The sequence below is a fragment of the Bos grunniens genome, chromosome 9 (genome assembly GCF_055505025.1).
Source record: "Bos grunniens cultivar Pamir isolate PY7600 chromosome 9, Bosgru_T2T1.0, whole genome shotgun sequence".
Lineage (NCBI taxonomy): Eukaryota > Metazoa > Chordata > Mammalia > Artiodactyla > Bovidae > Bos > Bos grunniens.
In genome coordinates, this window is record NC_141173.1 from 28,582,066 (window position 1) to 28,599,683 (window position 17,618).

At 35.7% G+C, this 17,618-nt stretch overlaps 1 protein-coding gene and 2 long non-coding RNA genes across 53 annotated transcripts in view; 2 read left to right on the forward strand and 1 right to left on the reverse strand.

The window, feature by feature from the left end:
* Nucleotides 1-597, forward strand: part of LOC147365722 (uncharacterized) — a 36,336-nt gene extending 35,739 nt beyond the window's left edge. For both annotated transcript variants that reach the window (XR_015132688.1, XR_015132686.1), the window contains one exon: nt 372-597. This is a non-coding gene — a long non-coding RNA (uncharacterized LOC147365722). The remainder of the gene's footprint in view (nt 1-371) is intronic.
* Nucleotides 598-1,543: 946 nt separating this feature from the next.
* Nucleotides 1,544-17,618, forward strand: part of TRDN (triadin) — a 414,935-nt gene continuing 398,860 nt past the window's right edge. For all 50 annotated transcript variants that reach the window (XM_086317033.1, XM_086317034.1, XM_086317035.1 and 47 more), the window contains exon 1: nt 1,544-1,775. In XM_086317033.1, the coding sequence (XP_086173159.1) occupies nt 1,754-1,775 (22 nt within the window). In that variant the 5' untranslated portion in view covers nt 1,544-1,753. The remainder of the gene's footprint in view (nt 1,776-17,618) is intronic.
* LOC147365724 (uncharacterized) lies at nt 2,473-4,003 on the reverse strand. Its single transcript, XR_015132689.1, has 2 exons — nt 3,777-4,003; nt 2,473-2,791 (listed from the first exon to the last, which is right to left on the reverse strand). It is a non-coding gene; the product is annotated as an uncharacterized LOC147365724 (long non-coding RNA).

Consider the following 17,618-nt stretch of genomic DNA (forward strand, 5'->3'; position numbering starts at 1 on the left):
TTTCCCAGGCAAGAATACTGGAGTGGGTTGCTGTTTCCTCCTCCAGGGTATCTTCCCAGCCCAGGGATCAAACCCATGTCTCCTGCACCGTCAGGTGGTTTCTTTACCACTGAGCCACCAGCAGAGCCGTTCCATCCACTGGCAGACCTAATTTGTTGTGGCTCCCTTTACCTGCAAATGGTATTGTAAGCCATAAGTCCTGCCTCTTCAGAAAGATCAGACTTGAAGTCAAAAGCCTCAAGCCTAACCCTAGATGTAGAATTTTGTATAAATCATGAGTGTTACCTGGAATTATTTCCTCTTTTGTGAATTAAGATTGCTTACTCCCTAACTCATTTATTCAGCTGGTATATGAACACTTTCTTTTGTAGGAATTAAGGCAACAAATACAGAGCAGCCAACATGGAGGCAAAGGATACAGCTGTTGTAGCACTTCTGATATTAAGAACATGTGTGACTTTGCTTTCTGATCTCTGAAGTACCATGCAAATTCAAGAGGTTCTGGCAACCAAAGGCAACAAGTTAAGGCTAAGAGTTTAAACCGCAAGCATTCGTTAGGTTGAATGTGAGAATAAAATAAAAGATAAGTGTAACCAACCTCTGATTATTCACAGATTGGCTAGAGTGTATGATTATCAATGCCCTTTGATTCTCCTTCTCCTTCTAACTGCCAGCTATTGAATATTTCTCTGCTCATTAACACCTGTCTAGTAGTGGGAAGGTGAAATGCTAATCAGCCAATTTGGCTAATTGTTGGCTGCTATGATCCTTTATATTTTATTTTTTTTGAAGTTGAGGTAGAGAAAAGTTGAAATCTTTTATTAAAATATGAGCTGTGGACTTCTAAACTTTATACCACCTTTCCTTTCTTTTATTGCATAGATAAATTCAGGTATTTTGTTTTCATGAAAGTATTGAAAAGAATGAAAAATCTAGTAATTCATCAGTTCTCAAGTGTCAATACAACTTTTCATTACATATTTCTTATTGGCCAGTGTTTGGAAAATCTTAATCTCCTACAAGAAACCTTCAGGATTTAATGGTTGCAACTTCAAGTGTAGCGCTATATAAATAACTGCTTTTGCTAAGTGGATTTAGACCAATAAGGAAACAACTTGGAGAAAATGACAAGACTACCCTCCCCTTTGCTCCTGGTAGACATTACAGGACCCTCCCCACACCAAATAAGGGAATGAGGAATGTTCTGAGCATTAAGGGCACTAAGAATAAATCTGAGCTATTACGGATAAGATTACTTCCAACTCTTTATTTTATGTTTTCTGACATAGATCCCCAAATCCGTAATTATCTTAGGGAAACTGCGGGGGCTTAGGCAGTACTTTTGGTTCCTTTGCCTTTTTTTTTTTTTGGCCTGTCTCTCTTTGGGACTAGTGAACTGGTGTGTGTGTGTGTGTGTTTGTGTGTGTGTGTGTTCATCTAGAGTGCCAAAAAAAAAAAAAAAAAAGTGCTGAAGAGTCCTAGGGAGATGAAGCTATTTTTATTCGAAGCTGATACTTCTGCCTGAGCCACAAGTGCTGCCTGGAAAGGGCTCAGGTTGTTTCCAGGGGGAGAACTCTGCAGAGAAGAGACAAAGTTCAACAGGACAACAAAAGAGCAGCAGGAACAGCCAGGAAAAGGAAGAGACCTCACGCTTTCACACAGAGCCCCCTATCAGAGTTCTCCAGTCCTAAAGTATTCTGCAAAGTGCCACTTGACCGGAATTCTTGCCTGCCTTTTTCTTTCTCCAACCACCATGACTGAGATCACGGCTGAAGGTATTGCTAGCATTTTCCAATAACATCAACTACAGGGTAAAAAAAGGTAGAAATTGACAGTCCCATTGATGGTCAATGTGCCCTCTTAGAATGTTGCTTTTAGAGTTATCTTGATCAGTGATTCTATATGGGATCAGAGAAGTGGGTTTGGGAGCTGAGAAGTCTCCCAAACTGGCAGGTCTCTATGTTGGGGAGTAAAAAGAGATTTCTGTGAAATTTTGCATGTGGAAACTGTTCTCTGTGATGCCAAAGTTCCCACTAGTTAACAGTTATCACCCACACCTCTATAAATAGCTATGGTCATATAATGTTAGGGCCAATATCCTACCTAGCAAAAATGACAAGGTTTGGGTGCAGGGCTAGAGACCACAATGAACTTATAATGTTGCACTTAATGTTTAAACTTAGAAAATTGATTTTGACCATTTTTACTTTATGATATGTCAACTTGGAGATCTTAAATTTGTTTATCCTTTCTAACTCAAGTATATAAATATGCACACCACATATATAAGATTTATATACCTAAAAAATGTGTATATGTGGGTGGGTATTCAGAGAAAAGGTTTGGAATTACACAAAATCACTGTAGATCAGTATGATTTTAAAAATAAAGTAATTAAGCTTTTGCTTCTGATTCTTTTCATACACTCATGTCTTTTACCTCTATGTGATAAATTCTATATGAAAGTCAATATTTTCTGTTTTAATGCTTATTCTGAAAAGAACCTCTTTATTATTCAACCATGATAGCAATCATTTCACTCAAATAGAATGTATGCAAAATATATGTATACATGTATATATATAATATATATATATTATAAATATATAAAAGATTCTTTAAAACAGCCTAAAGCATTTTGAATACAGACACAATCCAGTTCTAGCTGGGGTAAAAATTCGGGAGGTGGGTCTAAAATTTGCTTCTGACAGCTGTAAGCAAAAATCAGACAGGTGGTGCTCTTCACAGCTTCCAAGTCTAATGCTGAGCTGGTTTGTTTTCCATCAGACAACTGAAAAAGAGAATGTGTGGTTTTAGATCTTTGGGCAGACATTAGTATGGGCACAGAGTGATTACAGAGTTTAAGACTTGCAGTCAGTATTTAGAAGGAGAATAGTCTTACTTTCACCTTCCACTAACAAATTTAGTCTAGCACCCCAAATTAATAGAAATAATTACTGAGAGATTTCTATGTATCAGGCGTTTTGCTCCGGACTTTATATACTTATTTGTACCTCACACAACTCAATTAAGTTGGCATTATTATCTCCATTTTTCAGACAGAGAAACTGTAACTCAAATGTTTGGAGACTTGCTGAAAACCATAGCATTGCCAAGATTAGAAGTCAGCTCCCTTAAATCTAGTTCATGTTTTTTCATTTCTCTATGAAGTATCAAATTTACTCTTTACCAATTTTAGTTCAGAATTTGCTAGCTCAATATAAATAGCATTTTTTCGTATTCCTTAGATATTCTGCATCATGTGACCTTTAGATTGTCTTCAAGACATCCATCTATAGAAATGTCTCACTTAGCCTTGCACAAGTTGTTAAATACCTGTGAATATGTTTCCCTTGCTCTGTATGGGTTGTGAACGGCCAACTGATTCAGGGGCACTCGGCCGAAACATTTTTTGCTGGCCTGTGAATTATGCTCTGTAGGCCTTTTGCTCTTGATTAATAAACATTTTTATAGGAAAATTCCTGATTATAAAATAGAACTTATGTTTCTGTCTTCTCCCCGTGGAGAATTTAAGGGGTTCTTAGAAGACCTCTTGTCACCTGTAAAAAATCACTGAATTAATAATGAATTAAAAATATAAAAATACCATCTAGGTCCTAGATGATGGACATTTCCTGTACTCCGGCTTTAACTGTTCATAGGATCTTTGTCATTTCAACTTCAGGGATTAGTTATGTACTTTTTTCCTTTTCTGGAATGCCTTATTAACCATATTTCTCAACTGATAATTAGACTGACAACTCAGATGAGCTTACCTTTTAAGGTGAGTGGCACAGTCATTCTCTGTGGCCATCCAAAGCGTCTTGCCTGCTGCTCTACTACACTCCTTTTATTTTGTCTTCATGATTCTCACTTTTTGTGCCCCAGCTACAGTAGCCTTCCTTCAGTCTTTTATAAAAGGTGTACTTTTGTGCCAGAGCCTTGGTACAGGTTGTTCCATCAACCTGAAATAGTCTTTCCTCTCATCTGTTATAGTTCTTTTGCCGCCACTTTGGACACATTATTGAAATGTAAGCACTTCATTAGTAGTCTTGGACATCTACTGATTATTTTTGCCATCCACTGATCACAAAGTAAATGAACACCTTGCAGCACTTAAGACGGAGCTGGATTAGCTCCTTAGAAAGCTTAAGGCCACTGTCCTCGCCTCAGTTTTTGTAAAACTGAAGGTCATGGATATTATACGACTCTCTTGTGGTCACTGGTAATTGGGGGAGGTCTGAGAATAGTGTTCATGTTTTTTGTGGTACTTACTCAGCTATAATGCATGACTTATCTGTGCACCTTACTGAGTTCCTCACATAGATCATCACTGCATGTCCTAAACTGGATTATTTCAACTGACAGAAGAAAGGAAGTAATTTTAGATATGGAATTGTATTTCAGGTACAGAGCAATAGAGCAGAACTAAAATTAGAACAAATTTGAACCTCAAAGGACATTAGGGAAACAATATATTTGATTCTAGCTATTATAAATTAATAAAAATAATGATAATGATAATAACAACTCACTTATCCAAAAGACGTTATTTGTCAGATATTAAGCTTGTAATAATGAGCATTTAAACCTCAGGACAGCAAAATGAGATAGATACTTTTATCATTGCTATTTATAGCATGGGAAGCTAAGACTTAGAGAGGTTAGAAATTTGCCTAAATTCACACAGCTATATACAGTGTAGCTAGGACTCACACCCAGACCTCTGACTCCAGAGTCATGTTGAATACTTCCTTTTGTTATGTGAGACTAATACTTAGCCTGATGTTAATTTAGAGGTTAAGAGGAACCTGTACTAGACCCCTGTTCTGGTTTGAGCCCCGCTACTTTGGTTAGGTATAGCTCCAGACTCCAAACAGCACTAAGATTTAGAATTATAAATAGCCTTGTACCTTCTTTCCAGAGGCCCAGTTATTCCTAGACAAGTGCCAAAGTTAGCTCTGCCTTCTGAGGTTCATAAGAACTTTCAACTAGTCATTTCAGCATCTACATGACAGTATGTATCACTCAAAAGGTAAAAAGAATTTTTGAGTAGTTTTGATAACAAAGTAAAATTTAGTTAATTCTTAATGACTGTGTTGAAATGATGAAGACTTTTAAAAAAGTAAAGTATGTAATGTTTTCAATTTTCCAGTTAGCTAATAAATGTCAAATTATGTTTTATGATAATATTCATATAATTGAATCTCTGGGTCCAAGTACCCTAAAAATGTAGGAAAATATAAATTTTGTGCAATAAATTCAACTTGGTAGACATCCTATATACAATTAAATTAGCATTTGCTAGAAGAGTTAGTTACAGGAAATTCTCTTTTTTTCAAGTTTTTGTCAGACTCTCAACTTCTGAACTTCATACAACTTCAGGGTTCAGAAGGGTTTTTGTACTATGTATGGAATTCTTCCCTTACTATTAGTTGAACCACATTTTACTGCTCTGTAACAAATGTTTGAGAGGATTTGATGATCCAAATTTAAAGCAAAAATGGCCATTTATTTTATGTGCTGCACTGATTTAACACAAGAGTACCCATTGATGAGCTCAAAAAAAAAAAAAAAAAAAAAATTCACAGCCAGAATGTTTAACAACTACGCACACAAGTTATATTATCCAGAGTAACAGATGGTGGAATTAAGAGGAGAAGATGCAACCTACATCATGTCTATGTTTATCTCGCCAAACCCAGGAGTGGAGATGACTCCTGGGCGGGAAAGGAGACCTAAGGGGAGATGACTTGGGTGTGGGAAAGGAGGAAGAGGAAGCACTAGGTTCAAAGCTTAATCTGTTCTGGGTTATGTTCTCCTGATCAAGAAAAGCAATGCGCCACCTACAGAATATCATTTTTAGCTCCAGGAACACATTTTAAAATTGTCATTGACAAGGCAGTACACGCAGAAGAGGAGGACCGTGATGGTAAGAGGTACAGTGAAATAAAAAGAACTGTTCTTAGATCCTTTAATTGAAGGTTAGATTTTTTTCATTTTGTAGCACTAGAGGGCACTGCAAAGACCCATGGATAAAAAAGTCTGGAAGCCACAAAAAGGGAAATTGTTGGTGAAATATAAGGCAAAACATAACCAACCATTAAAACGATATCTAGAACTGACTCTTCCTACTAAAAACAGGGGGAAAAAAAGCAAAAGAAAAATAGAAAAGAAAACCAATGAAAGAAAAATAATACAACCTTGAATTTTCAAGAAATAAAAGAATAAGGAATATGTTACAAACAGCATCATATTATGCAGTCAGCACAACCCAGGCTGTGGTAACCTCTACACCACAAATAACCTTCAAGTAAGTTACTAGGTCCATAAAGAGATACCAAGGAAGCCTATAGATTGAAAAAAATGTAAAAACAGAGCATCACATCACAAAGTGTAGATCACGATTATTAGATCATGATTCAAACAAACTTAAAAAAATCTATGAAATAATTGGACATTTGATAGATGCTGCATTTTAGATGATACTAATAAATCATCACATTTATGGTGGGATTAATAATATTGTGGTTATGTTTTCAAACTACATATTATTTGGAGATTGTTGTTATTCAGTCTCCAAGTCATGTTTGACTCCCTACAAGATACACATTCTCAAATATGGATGAGATGACATAATATTTCAAATTTGTTTCTACATAATATGCCAGAGAAGAAAATAGATGAGTTGTTAGTGTGGTAGGGATTGGCCATGAATTAACTACACTGGGACTGATGAAGGGTACATAGGGTTTCGTTATAATATTCTGTCTACTTTTATAAATATTCAAGCTTCTCTACAATAAAGAATTAGAAACAAAAGAACTGATGTTTTTAGTAAATAAATTTAAGAAAACAAATGTTTTTAGTAAATATAAGGTCAGTGACTCTCTTGGCCACCAAATTTATTCATAAGTGCAAATCACTCTCTAATTGAACAACCTGTAGGTATTGAAATGGAAACCAAAACTGCTCATATTAGAGAGAAGTGTCCAGAGATCTCCTTTATATTTATAACAACATACCAGGAAATAATGATTTTCAGAAATGTTTGTTATAATATGGAAATCTTTTGCTTAGTTTCATAACATTTCTTGGTATTATTAGTGACATTAATGAGAGACTTTAGTTAGCCACAGATCATTTTTGAGATGGTCCACGTGAAAACCTGAGAAGAGATTAAAAGCCAGGATCAATATGATGCAAGAAAAAATAGTCCTAAAAATACGATGGTCAGGAACATCATATTTATTGTCAGGGAATGTCAAAGTCTTGTGTGGCTATATCTTTTAAATATTACAGACATTCTGAAAGGCGATATCACAAAGACCTCATCAGTCTGACTAAATATCTCTATCTACTGTTCAAATTGTATTTAGAAAAGAGAAGAAAAGCAGAGTGTGAAAAACAGTGGCCTATATATTAACAGTTCAGTAAAAAATCAGAGAGAAAAGCAGTACAGAGCTGAGGGAGGGCATCATTAAAACATTAAAGGCAGTGTGATAGAGTAGGAAGTGTGTGGAGTTTCAAGTCAGAAATGCTGGTTAAGCCCTAGGTCCACTACTTAACCTTAGGTGGTCTGGGAGGATGGGGAGGTGCCATACCTGGTTAGTTAACCTTGGTTAGTAGTGACTAATATGACCAGAGGAAATTTTCCAACTTTTTACAAGATTGTGCTCATTGGAGAATTATACTTTTTTCAGTTGTAGCTACAAGAATCTGTAAAATTGGTAGTGAAAGTACACAGAGAACACATCTCTGTAGTGTCAGCCCTAGTTGGGTTTCATTAAGAAGCTTTTCTTTGTGGCTTGTGTTTTTATTTATGATACTGACTCTTCTCCCCTGCCCGCAAGCTCACAGTATTCATGGAAAAATATTCTCTTTGTCAGCTTAAATGCTTCTTAATTTTTCCTATTTACTTTTGCTCATCATTGTGACTATAATTTAAAAATCATGCTACTTTTACAATGCAAAAGTGAATTGAGGCTATTCTAGCTATTATTCTAAAAGCTTAGGAATCCTTAGAGAGTTAAAGTCTTCAATGCTGTTTATATTAATTTTTAATCAGTTAACAATATTTAATATGAAAGAAACTTAAAGCAGTGTGACTAAGCAATTTTAAAATCATCTACATTGACCTTTGGGTTGAATATATCAATATGAAAGAGAATACATAGATGGTTTAGATATTCCAGCCAAGCTTTTAGTTTTATAGTTATAGAGTTTAAAGTTTTATTATTTTCTTTTCTTCCTTCAGATTAAAAAAAAACCCTTTGGGGACATGCTTAATATATTTTTTAAAATGCGTATTATTTAAAGTAACACATTTAAAAAGAGCAAATTAGGGGGGAAAGCTTCATCTGGTAACTATGCATTAACATTATACAATAATTCTAAGTTTATGGAGTTTGGGTTCTGTTCAACTTAAAGTTCTAAGAAGATCTGTCAAAGTTTTTTGCTCTCCCTATTTCCCATTTTCTCTTGATAATGTGAGTACCATGCATAATGTCTGATAGGACGTGCTTATTTGAATGTCACATAAACACGTATTGCCCCAAGTGAGGGTTATGCAGAGATAGATGAACTTCCTGGTCCAAAAAGATAGTATTTTCCATCTTCAAAGGAAGTTAAAAAGAATATCCTTGGCAAATGTGTAATGAATGAAGTCCTGCTTCTCTCTGTACAAGATATGCTCTCTAAACATCAAACATCTCCACATCTCCATGCTCCAAGTCAAGCTGTCAAAGGCGCAAGGAATTTACAATTTTGAGAGATCCTTTGGTATGTAAATGAACTGTTTCCTCATAAACCTCAGAGTCTGTCTCACAAAGTATTTAAATATTGCATTTAAATATATATCATTCAGATATTTTCTAACTTAGTTTCTATGGCAGAGGCTGGGGCACCTGGTTTTTCCTTAAACAAGTTAAAGATACAGTCTTGTAACCTAAAGGGGAAACTTTTTTTTTAGATGGCATGAGGCTAGAACTCACTATGGTAGATTCACTGTGGTAGACCAGTTTTATCCTTGCTACTCATTTATTATATCATTCTCCTTTCCGTGACACAGGTTCCTGAAATGTTGAGAAAAACTAAACAAGGAAAGAGCTCTTAATATTTAAAACTTTGTTCAAGGGCATTGGTGAGCTTGTGGATGGGAAAGAATCAGTTTCCACTTAATTATATAACTTTCAAAGTACATTTTTAGCTAGGTTTCCCTGGAAATTTTATTTTTGCTTTTTAAAATAAAATCATCATGTGATTAAAAGAATTTTCTGTTTATGGGAGACATTTGATACAATGTCAAGACAAAAATGGCAAATATTATATGCTACTCTTAGACATTCAGTGCTAGAGTATTATTTTCTTCTGTGGGTATTCTTATTTAACTTAGTATAATTGCCTGGGGAAAAACAGTGCACTATAAAATCTATAAGTTACCATTAAGATGGTAAAACTTCAAGCTTGTGAATTTAAATCTGCAGAAGTATTAGGTGTTGCATTTAGAGAAAAACAAAATACATTCATTCAAAATGTAGTAAAAATTTACAATCTATGGTATTAATTACCAACCCACAAGTGTATTTATAAAGCAGCAGGTCAAGTCAAAAGGTCAGTTGTAGTTGATATTTTAGCACATATTATGCATCAGGCTGAATGCCAGACAATAGCGATGTGAAGAAGAATAACACAAGGTCCCTGGCTCTAATGCAGTAGATTTAAGAACAAGCAGGAAAGAGAAAAACTAGTTTGGACAGATTTTAAAACATATGACTTCAGTTGGGATTTATGAATGATGAGTGTTCAGTTTGGTTGAACCAAGTCATGCTGTTGTTCATGTGTCTTATGATTAGTGAGCACAGATCAAAATTTGCTGAAAATAACTTCAGAATGAATGTTCTGTTCTTGATTGATCCGTTGCATTGCATGCACTGTTTTTGTGAAGGTGGCCACCTTGTGACTGGCCAAGGGGTAAGGGGATCAAGAGTGAGTTTGATCAATGTAGAGATGAAGAAAAAAGAATGGGTGGTAGGTGAGAATTAGTGGTCTGTTTGAAGAAACCCTAGGATAACCAAGGTACAGAGGTATCTGGCTTAGAAATTTGGTAAAAACCCTGTATTTTTGTTAAGATATCCTATTGCTGTATTATTGAAAAGGTTGGATGTCTCACGTGCCTGATTTATTTTAAACTGTTTTGATCCCTGGTTTTTCCCTCCTATTTAAGTGTTCTTACACCATATCTCCACTGCTGCTTTTGATCCTAAAGTACTCTACTTTGAGTATTTATGGAGCACTATTTCTAATTCATGAAAAAATAATGAGATAATACTAACTGTCAAACAGGTACTCACTGAATAAGTTTCTTCAGATTAATAGTGAAAAATAAGCTATAAAAATTAATTATATGGCCAGTGTTGTGCTAAGTACTGTGAGAACTAGTGTTGTATGCCAGTGGTCTTCTCAAGGAGTCCTATGAAGGCAATGAATTGAACAGTGAAGCAAAGCAAGAAGTTTTAAAGGTGCTAGGGAAAGGCCTTTTTCAAGACAAAGATAAAGGGACATGATCCTTAGTCTAAGGTTTAGTATATGTAAATAGGAATCTTTAATCTAGCTATGACTAGATTAAAGCAATAAGTTAACAGAACCCTCTGGAGACTTTGTTCATAGTAATTGGAAGAGTTATATTACAAAAAAATAGTTTTGAAAGTTGCCAGTTATCTCTTGAATTAAGTAGATAGATTTAATTATTGAATTTCTGTTCAGACTCTCTAGATTTGAAATGTCTTGTAGGTCTTGCTTAGAATGACTCTAGAAGGGGTCCCTATCTTTGAGTGACACAGGCTGGCAGTACCCAGGTGTTTTGGGACAGAACATTTTATCTTTGTTCCATCACTCAGTAATTCACTTGTGGATGCAGAGGGGCAAAACTTCTGACATCCCAAAGATATTCATTTACATGGTAAGTACTTACTTGTTTATATTTTGAGTATTTGGTTTTTCCAATAACTTTATTCAGCTTGAGGATGAAATGTGAAATATATATTAATCTAGCATTCAAAGAAAGATGAGATAGTTGTATAGATAACCATATGGTACAAGTTTAGAAATTCTAAGGTAGCTAAAGTAAAAGTACAGATAAAATTATAAATTAAAAAAAAAAATTGTGAGATAGATTTTTTGGTTTCTTGTCACTCAAATGTAAGACAAAGTTTACATATATGAAAGAACTGGAAAATAAATTAACATATAACAAATAAACAAATTAGGGTTATGAGAGATGATTATCAGGGAAAACTGAGAAGCAGGACAATAGACGGACTTGGTTGACCAGGGACTGTTCAAAAGGAGTAGAATTTAACTTAAAACTTGAAATATCCTTCTAATAAAAGGATAACAACATAAAAGAAAAGCAAATAACTAAGTTTTTCACCAACATCCCTTGATGCTAAAAGTTTCAAGTTAATTTATTTAACAAACAATTATTCAAAATATTTTAAGTTAATATCTTGTCTTCATGTTCTAAGTTGGGGAATCAAAGCTGGAGAAGACGTACTCTACTGACATTTGGGGCAGAAAAGTCTTTCCCAGACACTGCAGGACAATTAGCATATTTGTCTGTACTATGATTTTGACTGCACATACAATCCCAAACATTTTCCAAAGCGGTGCTAAACCACAACCCAGTTAACAACCAAGAATCTAAGACAGAAGTGAGCAAAGATCCAAATAATTGTGAAGGAGCTAGCATCAAAGTACTCAATTATGAGAAATCCCTGGCTTAATTATCTTCCAGTTTTATACAGAGGATTCTTTAGGTCAATATAGAAGATTTGGACTGGTAGGAAGGTTTTGTTAATAGTCTTTAGTCAGTTACCAACTAAGAGCTATTATATTAAAGATAGCCATCTGGTTCAATGATTAGAAAGTTATTTAGAAACGACCCTGATGCTGGGAAAGATTGAAGGCAGGAGGAGAAGGGGACAACAGAGGTTGAGATGGTTGGATGAAAATCAGTGGCTCAATGGACATGAGTTTGAGGAAGCTCTGGGAGTTGATGATGGACAGGGAAGCCTGGCGTGCTGCAGTCCGTGGGGTTGCAAAGAATCGTACACAACTGAGCAACTGAACTGGACTGAACTGGGATAGAATGAAATTCTTACTGAAAAAAATCTATGTCTGGTTGTCTTGATTTGCTATTTTTAATTCTATAGTAGAAAGAGAAAAAGCACGATAATTTTTAGAAAGTGTTAATTCCTTAAAACATGATCATTTTAAGGGTCAAAGAGATTCACAAGCTAAATGAAATAACACAATTCCCCCTTGAGAAAAATCAGTGAAAGGTGATGGCTTGTTTTCTGTGTCCTTGAGCTAATGAACTGAGAAGTGACAGCATAATTTGAGGAAAGGCACAGGCGGAAGCAGCCCTGATGGGTAAACTGAAAGTCAGTACTTTGCAAAATTGCCTCATATAGTTTTACAAGTTAAATTATAAACTTGAGGATGGATTAAATTTCTTTACCTGAGAGTCACCCTACATTATGGCATATTAAATTTGGAGTCGACTTAGGGACTTCCAGTGTTGTTGTTTTTTTTTTTTTTTAAATCATTTGCTACACTACCAAAAGGTCAAGTGTGTTTTCTAATCATGTAGAGACTCACTTAAAATTATGTTGTTATATAAGACTTATCTAGAAGCCAAAATGCACAAGAACAGTGTCTACAGGTGACCTAATAATTAGATAGCTGTGGAAATTTGTGAATGATACTATCCAATTGATTTTCAAAAGACCAGCCATCTCATCATTTCAGTGTTAAAAGAAATAACATGAGACATTTCAGATTTTAAAAAGTTTTAAATTTTTTCTTTAAAATACTTTTTAAAAATATAAACACAGAAAGCTGCATACATCATGTATATATTTGCATAACATTTACTAAACATTAGTGGAGTTGATCCACAAAACATACATCCAAATCAGAAAACAACACTTCCATGACCTCTGAAACATATTCCCATCTGCCCAAGAATAGACTGATTCTCACTGACTTTACTTCCCAATCAAGACTTCTATTCTCCATCTCTTCCCCCATAAGGAACAACTATTCTGACTCGTTAACGGTTCTTGCTACATCTTTCCACATCATATAGTTTAATTCTGCCATGTTTGTTCTTTGCATAAATGAAACCACACAGCATATATTATCCTATTTCCTGCTGCGTTAATTCAGCACTGTTTTTATTACTCTTCTGTTTTGTTGTATGTGGCTCTGCGTGTGTGTATGCTAAGTCACTTCAGTCGTGTTCTAATCTTTGCAACCCTATGGACTGTAGCCCAACAGGCTCCTCTGTCCGTGGGGATTCTTCAGGCAAGAATATTGGAGTGGGTTGCCGTGCCCTCCTCTTGGGGAATCTTCCTGATCCAGAGATCAAACCCATATCTCTTGACGTTCCCTGCATTGGCAGGCGGGTTCTTTACCACTAGTGCTACCTGGGAAGCCTGTATGTAGCTGTATTTTATGTCTTGCTGCCCAGTATTTCACTGTATGAATGTTATAATTTGCTTATCCTGTGGACTTTTTAAAAACTGAGGGCCATTATGTGCAATATTGCTGCAATCATTTATCTTTTTTTAGTTTTATTATTCTATGGTTTTACTCTCAACGCATATCATTCCATGGCATTATACTGTGTGATAAAAAGGTGTATTAGGCATGAAGGAGACAACTTGTTCACTCAAATTGAATACTGTGTAGATTATCATTTAGCTTATTAAATTCAATTATTAGCTACTTGAAAAAACATGGAGAAAGATGACCTCAATGGACATCTACTAGAAGTGTGCCAGCTTGTTTTTCAGAAGAAATAAACCTAGTCTAAGATGGGTATATGGAGGACCAGGGAGAGAATAAGTAGAATATAAGGACTTCTCAGATATAAAGAAGTAATCTCCCGAAGATGTGGTATACATATATAGTGGAATACTATTCAGCCATGAAAAATAATGAAATAATGCCATTTGCAGCAACATGGATCCCACTACAAATGATGATACTCAGTAAAGTAAATCAGAAAGAGAAAGATAAGTATCATACGCTATCACTTATATGTAGAATTAAAAAGATGGCACAAATGAATCTATGAAATAGAATCATGTACATTAAGAGTAGACTGGTGGTTGTCAAGGGGGGCAGAGCTGGGAGAGAGCTGAGAATTGGGAGTCTGGGATTAGCAGATGCAAACTGGTATGTGTAGAATGGATAAACAGCAAGATCCTACTGTTTAGCATAGGAAACCATATTTAATATGCTGTGGTAAGTCATAAAGGAAAAGAATATGAAAAAGAATATTTGTATAACTGAGTCACTTTGTTGCATAGTAGTAATTAACACAACATTGTAATTCAGCTATTCTTCAATAAAATTAAAAAAAAGAAAAATCCCCAATGTATCTGACTATATAAGTAACAACTCAAGAACTAACATTTAGACCTGACATAAAAATAGATTATTTAGTAAATATTTATTAAATATCATGCGTCCTTTTTGCCAATCACTGTGCTTGGAGCTAGGCTAGTAAAAGCAAAAAAGAGTTCCTATTTTCTTTTATGCTTTGTAGAAAACATCTGTCTGATGACCACTCACCCTCGCCAAGTTCTACATGTTGATCTCTCTGGCACTGCTGAGTATGACCAAATTCTTGGTGATCAGGCTCCCTTTTTCTAGGATACCTACCTAGTACATTTCTATTCAATGAACACAAGCTTTAATCAGTTTTCAATGACATTTATTCAGATATTGCTATTGTTCACATTCAGGTGTACCTTAAGTTTCTAGTCTGCTCTCCCTGCTTTTAGATCAGGACCTCCTGTCTTTAACAGAAATCCGCTTCAGAAATTTAATTTTATCCACTTCATGTTCATTTTGTCAACTGAAACCCTAAAAAAATGATCCTATTCCATGGAAGTAAATTTCATGGATGTAGAAAGTCAAACTCTGCCTCAGTGAGTGAGAAAAGAAGAATTAAGAGACACCCTCATTTTACGCCCTCATAACTAATATTTTGTTGTTGTTCAGCCACTCAATCATGTCCAACTCTTTATGACCCCAGGGACTGCAGCATGCCAGGCTTTTCTGTCCTTCACTATCTTCCGAAGTTTGCTCAAACTAATGTCCATTGAATCGGTGATGCCATCCAACCATCTCATCCTCTGTCATTCCCTTCTCCTTCTTCCCTCAGTCTTTCCCAGCATCAGGATCTTTTTCAATGAGCCAGCTCTTCACATCAGATGGCCAAAGTATTGGAGTTTCAGTATCAGTCCTTCCAATGAACACCCAGGACTGGTCTTCTTTAGGATGGACTGGTTGGATCTCCTTGCAGTCCAAGGGACTTTCAAGAGTCTTCTCCAACACCACAGTTCAAAAGCATCAATTCTTCAGGGCTCAGCCTTCTTTATGGTCCAGCTTTCACAACTGTACATGACTACTGGAAAACTAACATTTTACTACCTCTAAAAATGAATGTGAAAATTTTCTATTTGTGAAAAATTATGAGTCATGAGTATGATGGACAATTTTTTTTTGGTTTTTCAACTCAGTTTTTAATTTCAGTTTATTTTTAATCAAAATGTAAGAATGCATATAAGCTTTGTGGATATAACTGGAAAAATTCCAAATAAGTTGCAGTATCTTAAATCAGTATCTTTCAAAGTGTGGTCACCAGACCAGCAGCCAGAGGCATCACCATCATCAAAGTACTCATTAGAAAGATCTACCTTTCTAATTAAGTTAGTAATAGGTATATACCCCATATTTTCTGAATCATAAACTTTGAGATTAGAGAATTGCAATCTATGTTCTAATAATCCTTTCCAATGATTCTGACACATTCTAAAGCTTGAGAACTCCCTTCCTAGTTAATTAAATACAGACTTTTAAGCCAAGTTCCTCTCTATTTCCAGTTATGTTAAAAATAAATATATAAATCATAAATCATGCATATAGTGTAGAGGCTTAAAATTAATACTCTATAGCTGAAGATTCTTATGATAAATTTGTGTTTATGTGCAATGTGTGTGAGCTGAGTTGTGTCCACTCTTTGAGACTCCATGGACTGTAGCCTTCCAGGCTCCTCTGTCCATGGAATTTTCCAGGCAAGAATACTGAATCCAGTATTCCTGGATCTTCCTGACCCAGGGGTCAAACCCACATCTCTTTTCATTTCCCACATTGACGGGCGGATTCTTTACCCTTGTGTCGCTTGGGAAGCCCTATCTGTGCAGTGTGTGTGGTCACTCAGTCATGTCTGACTCTTTGTGACCCTATGGACTGTAGCCCATCAGGCTTCTTTGTCCGTTTGTATTTTCCAGCAAGAATACTGGAGCGGGTTGCCATCTCCTCCTCCAAGGGATCTTCCTGACCCCGGGATGGAACCAGCATCTCCTGCTCCTCCTGCATTGCAGGCAGATTCTTCACCTCTGAGCCACTGGGGAAGCCTTACGTGCAATAATAAGATTCTTCTCATTGATTATGAAACCTAAAGAATAGAGATGGGGGAAAAAAATCAAAGAAAGTTAAAGCTATTTGTCTGGAAAACAGTGAAGGTGTATGGAGCCCAATAGTCCAATATATGCCTACTGAAACTTACTTTTTGTCAATCAGCTTTTCCTCTGACCGTACAGAATTTTGCTTGTTTTTTCCCCCTATATGCTCAGTCTCTAACCTTTGCGTTCTTCATTTCTTTATTCCATCTTTTCCCCTTTATCCCCATTTTTCTTGTTTTAATTTATGCTCCCATCATTTCATACTTGGAACCCTATATTTGATTCATTTTATTTTTACAAGTGGCAGGAGCAGTTTGTGTGGTATACCACCACATATACGTTTTTTTTAATAATGAAATCTTGATATCTTGATTCTTCTTCCACGGAAAAGTTAGGCCTACTTTCCCTCCTCTTGAACCTAAACAAACCTGTGTGACAGCCTCAGCAAGTAAGATATAAGGAAAGTGATGCTATATGATTTCCAAGGATAGATCCTAAAAGTGCCAGGCATGTCCATCTTGCTTTCTTGGGATATTTACTTTTGAAGTCATGCTATAAAAAAATTCAAGCACTCCAGGGCGAGGCACAAGGAACAAGAGAGGAACAAGGCCTTTGGCCAATAAACCCAGCTGAGCTTCCAGACAACAGCCAGCACTAATTTTTCCAGCCATGTGAGTGTGGTATCTTCAAAATGGATCCTCCAGTGTCAAGATGAGCCAACCTCATCTGAACACTTGTACAACAGAGGCATGCCATACCTACTGATTTTGCAGATTTCAGAGCAAAGTAAATAATTATAGTTGTTTTAGGCCACTTGGGATATTTTGTTATGCAGCAACAGATAACAGATATACTGTATAGTATTCTATGTAATTTGATCTCTAATGCATCTTAATACATGATTACAAAATTAAATCCATACTATATTTATCTATGGAATAAGGATAACACATTCAGTGTAGAGTTGTTTTTTCCAGGTTCAACATGCTATTCAGCAATTGCACAATTGTTAACCTCAGGTTTATTATTCATTTATCCACATATTCATTCCTTTTTTCCAAAAATATTAAAGAAATG